Raw genomic sequence first — 6,660 nt, 5'->3', positions numbered from 1 at the left:
ATGCTTGATAATTCATTAGTCCATATCATGATATTTATGTTGGTGTTAACCTTTGAGAGTATTTTCTTATAAATCCTTTGAATTTGCTTTCATCTATGCTTGTAACCTTGTCAATTTGTCGGTCATCAATAATACCTTTTCACATACATGTCCTTTTGATTTCACATGTATCCATAGTTTTTCCACTTATTACCTTAAGACTTTGGGTGTTAATATATGCATTATATCTTAATTACAATGTTCCTAATATGATGATTTGATCTTTACAAGTTTTTCCTATTTTTCTTTAGTTGTGAGTTTTTTTGGTATGATATCATATTCTATCATATGTGTTTGATCATTATTCCTTCTTGCTTCATAAGAACTATATTAAAGTATTTTTTTCTAAAAAAAAAATATTTGTTTTTGGTTTTTGCTTTCTTAAGCAAAGATTTTAATTCTTCATATTATAAATATTGCTGCCATTGATGTCAAAGATAAGGAGAGCCTACTTATCTCCAAGATAAAGATTGGAAAATGAAGATTGTTGGAAATATTGTTTTTGGACTTTTGGTGCCCCATTTAGACACCCATATTTAAATGTGTTTTAACTCCAATTACCTAGCTCAAATGGGAGCATAGGATATATGGTTGGAAAGCTTACTCTGAGACCTTTCCAATGATATATTACACTCCCTCTAATTCCATAGGAATAATTATTTTATCATAACATTATGAATCACATAAGTTTGCATTCTGAAATGAAAGATTTTGTCAAGATAACCCAACTAAAGTACAAGTAGGTCGACCCAACCAGTTTAACAAGTCAGCCCCATAAGTGAATGTACAAACACTATAAGCAAAGGTAATATGAGATTATTTTAACATGAATCCATATCTAAGGTCGCAACAGGAGTTGAGAAATAATGTTTGGGGTGATTCTTGGAATCTAAAGTTGGAAACAAAAATGTGATTTATGGGGTGAACAAGTCATTGGGAATTTTTGTTATAAACTTTTCTTCTGGGATGTTTCGAAATTTGAAAAATAGAGGATATAGATGGAATATCTTCATGTACATGTGTTCAAATTTTAGTCCTTGATTCACTATAATTTCGAGGATATGGTCTAAGAAAGTTAGGTTTCCTAAATGCCCCTGAAATCTTCTTCAAACATGTCGTCTAGGAATTTTCACTGTAACTTTTCTTCTAGGATGTTTCAGAATGTGAAACTTCGAGAATACAAACATAATATTTTCATGTACCTGTGGTTCAAATTTCAAACCTTGATTCATTGTAATTTCAAAGATATGGTTTAAGGAAGTTAGGCTTCCTACATGCTCCTGAAATCTTCTTCAAACAGGCTAGCTTGGAATTTTCGATATCACTTTTATTCTTGGATGTTTCAAAACATGAAAATTGAAGTATACAAATATAATATCATCATGTGCATGTGGTTCAAATTACAAACCTTAGCTCATTATAATTTTAGAGATATGTGTTAAGAAAGTTAGGCTTCTTGAATGCTCTTGAAATTTTCTTCAAACAGGTCAACTTAGTATTTTCGCTATATATTTCATTCTATGGTGTTTCAAAATCTAAAATTTGGAGGAAACGAAGGAGAGATCTCAAGGTACATGCAGTAGAAATTTCAAACCCTATTTCGCTATAATTTTGGAGATATTACTTGAGAAATTTAGTGCTCATGAAACATACTTCAAACATGTTAGCTTATCATTTTTGCTATAACTTTCTTTTTGAGATGTTTCGAACTGTAAAATTTGGATGAGACAGAGAAGATATCTCTAGGTACATGTGGTAGAAATTTCATAACCATATTTGCAAAATTGGATACGTGGCATGCTATGAAAATTCGTTCTTGGGGAGAAGCCAAAAGCAACAAGTTTTGAGAGAAATAGACTTGGTCCTTGTTCCTCGAATTGACCATGTTAAAGGTCAATGCCAAGGAATCTAATGGAAGTTTACAAAACTTCCCTGCTTTAGGTCTTAGGTTGACCCCTTGGACCAAAGGGGGTAACCCTTAAGGCACAAATGATAATTGCCCCAAATTACTCCAGAACATTCGTTTAAAGTGTTAGATTACCAGGTTAACGATGGTATGTAAGATAAAAAAATGAGGAGTTAATAACAGAGTGGAGACAATAAACACTTGAATTAAAGAATGTTGATAAAAAAATATCCAATAAGTGTCATCATTACCATAACACAAATTTCTCAAAGTTAATAGGCGATATGTTAAGAAGAAGAGCATGCCCAAGTGAATAGCGTTGGTATCCACCAACATAAAAGAAGAAATATATATTAAGCATAAAAGGTCATAACGATAATATTCCCACATATATTTAACTAGCATTTGCACAAGATGTTGCAAAGGAAATGTCGTAAGGCATAAAGTGCGGAAATCCATTATCCATATAGTGTGTGCATCAGGTCAATGACCTAAATATCAACATGTCTATTCACTTTTTCTAAATGTTGTAAACGACTAGAATTATAGAAATATTCCTAAATGTGTACCAATATTTATAGGCACACTCCTTATACCTTAAGATTTTTGGTTGCAGCTTCAGATTTGGAAGTCTTGAGATTTACCAAAGCTTCAATTCTTGCTTCTTCTCGCTGATATCTGAATTTTACAGACAACTTGAATGCTCACAGATTTTGTTGTGAAAATTATAAATAACAAATGTTAGCAATCTATTAATTTAGAAAAAGCTTTGTCAGAGATAAAGGTCTTATCGTGTTTATCAATACATAGCATTGTAGGTTAGAGCTCATTTCAACTTTAAAAATTGGAAATTGAAAAAATATATATATATAATTTTACAGACAACTTGAATGCTCACAGATTTTGTTGTGAAAATTATAAATAACAAATGTTAGCAATCTATTAATTTAGAAAAAGCTTTGTCAGAGATAAAGGTCTTATCGTGTTTATCAATACATAGCATTGTAGGTTAGAGCTCATTTCAACTTTAAAAATTGGAAATTGAAACAAATAATCATAATAATAATAATAATAAATAAAAAAAAAGAAAAATAAAAAATTTCACAGAATTGTAATACGATCTTTTAAATGCATTAACACTAAGCTAATGATATGTTCTTTAAAAATGCGCCCATGAAAATCGTTCTCTATTAACGCAAGCAAGAAATATTTAATCACCACTGCAAATTGCTTTGACATTTGCTGTGGCCTTTAACACTACATCTAACTGGTAAAGTTTATGTTCAAAAACACTTTTTTACATTCCTGGTCTAAGTAGAAAATTGTTTTTTGTTAACCAAACTACAGAGAGCAATCTACATGTAGAGGTTGTGTTCACAACAGGCAAACACTTGGTGAAGAAAACGGACAAAAATATCATAGCTTTGAGGGTGGAAAGCTTTGTCATGTTAAGCAAGGCAGAAGTTGACTCAATTCAAAATTTTAATCTCAAGCATGTCACATCCAAGGAGAGTGCCTTTGATCAGGTCCGTATAGAAGGGAAGCCTCTGTGTCAAAAGACTGTAATTGCAGGAATTTCAACTGATAGAAAAGCCTAGTAACTGAAACATTTGGTTCAACATTTAGTCATTCTATGTTTCTTCAATAACATAAACACTGGAGCATGGCAGATGACTCACAATGCTCACACCTTTTTAGAACATTGATTGAAGGGGATTTGGCTTACTTATTTGTTTTATATTTCATTGTATATTTAGCAAATTAAAACATAAATTATGGACTAAACAGGAACATGCCCAGGGACAGAAAATTCTTAGAAAATGGTTGTCGGCATTCTAATCCAAAGAATTGGAAAGAATCCCCAAACTTGTCAACTTTAAATGTTGCAAGCATGCCAAATTCATTGTCTATCTTCAGTGCTTCAGAAATGTCTCAAATATCAGCTCTAGATCTTCTTCCAGTTACTTATGGTGATTCGATAGATTCTGATGAGAATAATGATGAAGGTCAAGCAACTAAAACAGATGCTCTTTCTGGACTTCCTATTAGTGTCTAGATCTTCTTCCAGTTACTTATAGTGATTCAGTAGATTCTGATGAGAATAATGATGAAGGTCAAGCAACTAAAACAAATGTTCTTTCCGGACTTCCTATTAGTGTGAGAACACGTGAAAATTGTCAGGAACTTTATGGCATTCCAGATGCCACTAGAAGTGATGTTTGTGTCCAACACCTGCCAGAAGGTCAAAAAAATTTGTCCACGTTAACTGCAAAAATAAAGATAGAAGAAACTCATGATGACCCTATTCAACAAGAACTAAAGAAGAATATAGATATGGGGATTTGTTAAATATTTCAATGGGAAAGGACAAATATAACATGGAGGAAATGTCAAATAATAAACCAAACCAATCATCAGAAAGGAATATAACCTGCCACACATCCGTTGCTGAGTATCATAACAGCTCTAATGAACTCAATGTTGATGAAACTCAAATTTCCTTTATAGTAAAAAGCAATCAGCTACAGAAAGGTATTTTGGTTCCTCCATCTTCTGAATTAGTTCTAATACATTCAATAATCCTGACAAAAGCTTGAAAAAACTTCAATGAGCAATGCTCTTTATATGTTTCTCCCAATACAAAATTATCATTCCCTGTTCAACAAAGGTAGTGAAACGATCCCTAAGCCTGTGAATGCATTGGACCGCTGATAACTACAATTCTTAGCTTTAGAGAAGTATGAGTGAAAATTGTGACATGAGTGAGAAAGGATTTTGCTCTTCTGGAATTGGAAACAATAAATCTTACCCAATATACTATATCTTCTTCAAGTTCTTGAAGTTTTTTGGGTTGTTAGTTGTCAAGTCTCTATATGGCACAAGGTTACCACAGCATCCTCTGTGTAACCAAGAATTCCTTTCAATTTTCCCTCAGATCCCTCCCTATAAAATGAAATGTACCATATATAGTTAAAATGAAATACACAACCTCGAAACTTATTCCTGACAGAGATTGTATATATCCTCATCCCTTCCTCTTCTTAGGGGGTAACTGAGACTACTTACTTAATGGCCGCCTTGATCTCATCATAAGTGGTAGACTTCTCAAGTCTAATAGTCAAATCAACAACTGAAACATCTGGTGTGGGTACTCGGAAGGCCATTCCAGTCAACTTTCCATTGAGAGCTGGTAGAACCTTGCCAACAGCCTTCAAAAATACAATCACAATTAGTAGCTGTGAGAACATAAAAGGCGATGCTGGTGGGGATTCATATTAACAAAATTCTGCTGCTCCTGTACTGCTAGGAATAATGTTAAAACCAGCTCCTCTGCCACCTCGCCAGTCCTTGTTTGATGGTCCATCAATTGTCTTCTGTGTTGTTGTTTACATACAGAAACATAAGTCAATGCAGCTTGCAAACGCCTTGTATCAATAAAATTCAAGGGCATAATACTAGTTCATAGTAAGTGTACCTATGATGGAATGGACAGTTGTCATGAGACCTTCAACAATGCCAAACTTGTCATTGATTACCTGCCAGAGAAAACAGAGTGTTTTTGTTCTCTTTTAACATATAGTTCCTCCCCAGCAATATGTAATTTTTCTCATATAAAGACACCTATACAATGAAAACTATGATAATTTAGTAAAAATATCATTGCAAACCTTAGCCAAGGGAGCCAAGCAGTTAGTAGTACAGCTTGCATTTGAAACAATGTTCAAATCAGATTTGTATTGGTGCTCATTAACCCCAACAACAAACATAGGTGCATCCTTGCTTGGAGCTGAGATAACAACTTTTTTAGCACCTGCCTATTAGAAATCAACAAAAAAAAATATTATTATATGGAGTTCAAATTGTAATTTCCATTGTTGCACTTTATACCGTTTGAAATTTACAAAATTAGATATGTTAATAGCCTTTCAAATATTTTTGCATGCACCACAAAAAAAATCATAGAATAGATTGTTCTCCAAAGAAACTGAAAACAAACATGTTATTTTTTAATCACCTTGTCAATTTTGAATAGTCACAACTATGGAGCAATTTTAAGGTAACCTTTCATGAGGTGACTGCTCAATTTGAAAGAAGTTTCAACTTAGAATAGGGTTGGTTATGCCGATATCAGTCAACAGTGTCAATTTTATAAATTGAGAAAGAGTCAAAGCGGACATGCTATTGCCAAATCTCCCTGCTCATGTAGGGAGGGAGCGGTATTACATGTGACAACTCCTTAGTTACCTGAGCCTCAAATATCATTTATCAACTTTTAGGTACATTGTATTTTTAATTAGTAGCATGTCGAATAAACTTTGAAGGAAAAGATCAATTATAATTGAATTGTGGAATGGTAATATTCAAACCTTAAAGTGAGCAGTTGTTTTCTCTTTGTCGGTGAAGACACTTGTGGATTCAACCACATACTCTGCGCCGACCTCGCCCCATGGTATTTCATCAGGATTTCTACAGTTTTTAAACCAAAATGTGAACAGTTGGGCAAATGGGAACAAATAGACAATGTCAGCACTTACACTCTGTTCATGCCTAAGCTCAAGCAATAATTGACCTAAGAAACTCTCATTGATCTCCGTAAACAAGTGTTTTACCTAAAACCAAATACAGCAACAGATTTTTCTCCAAAGAGTAAAGTTTTCGAGTCTTTGACCTTGACTTCATGATGCTTCCACTGTCCGTGGACACTATCATACTTG

General features: G+C 33.5%; 1 protein-coding gene across 2 annotated transcripts; it reads right to left on the bottom strand.

Annotated features, from left to right (window-relative positions):
• Nucleotides 1–3,661: 3,661 nt before the first annotated feature.
• LOC149187953 (glyceraldehyde-3-phosphate dehydrogenase, cytosolic-like) lies at nt 3,662–5,922 on the bottom strand. Of its 2 annotated transcripts, none has more exons than XM_089411504.1 (3): nt 5,614–5,922; nt 5,012–5,481; nt 3,662–4,888 (listed from the first exon to the last, which is right to left on the bottom strand). In XM_089411504.1, the coding sequence occupies exons 2-3, from the start codon at nt 5,191–5,193 to the stop codon at nt 4,807–4,809; spliced, it is 264 nt and encodes an 87-aa protein (XP_089267630.1). In that variant the 5' UTR covers nt 5,194–5,481; nt 5,614–5,922; the 3' UTR covers nt 3,662–4,806. The 2 variants fall into 2 exon arrangements, with proteins under 2 accessions (XP_089267630.1, XP_089267631.1); XM_089411505.1 differs by having other exon boundaries at nt 5,646–5,922.
• Nucleotides 5,923–6,660: the final 738 nt, after the last annotated feature.

This window comes from Pinus tabuliformis, chromosome 3_1 (assembly GCF_031772625.1).
Source record: "Pinus tabuliformis cultivar Carrire ecotype Pingquan chromosome 3_1, CPIR1, whole genome shotgun sequence".
In the NCBI taxonomy this organism is placed as follows: Eukaryota; Viridiplantae; Streptophyta; class Pinopsida; order Pinales; family Pinaceae; genus Pinus; species Pinus tabuliformis.
The sequence above is the reverse complement of the archived record's forward strand: the minus strand, read 5'-3'. Positions and strand labels throughout refer to the sequence as shown.

Coding starts and splice junctions, on each gene's coding strand:
- LOC149187953 (XM_089411504.1), bottom strand. CDS start 5,193: ATGTTCTCACAGCTACTAATTGTGATTGTATTTTTGAAGGCTGTTGGC. Junction 4,889..5,011: donor GAGATCAAGGCGGCCATTAA/GTAAGTAGTCTC, acceptor TTCATTTTATAG/GGAGGGATCTGAGGGAAAAT.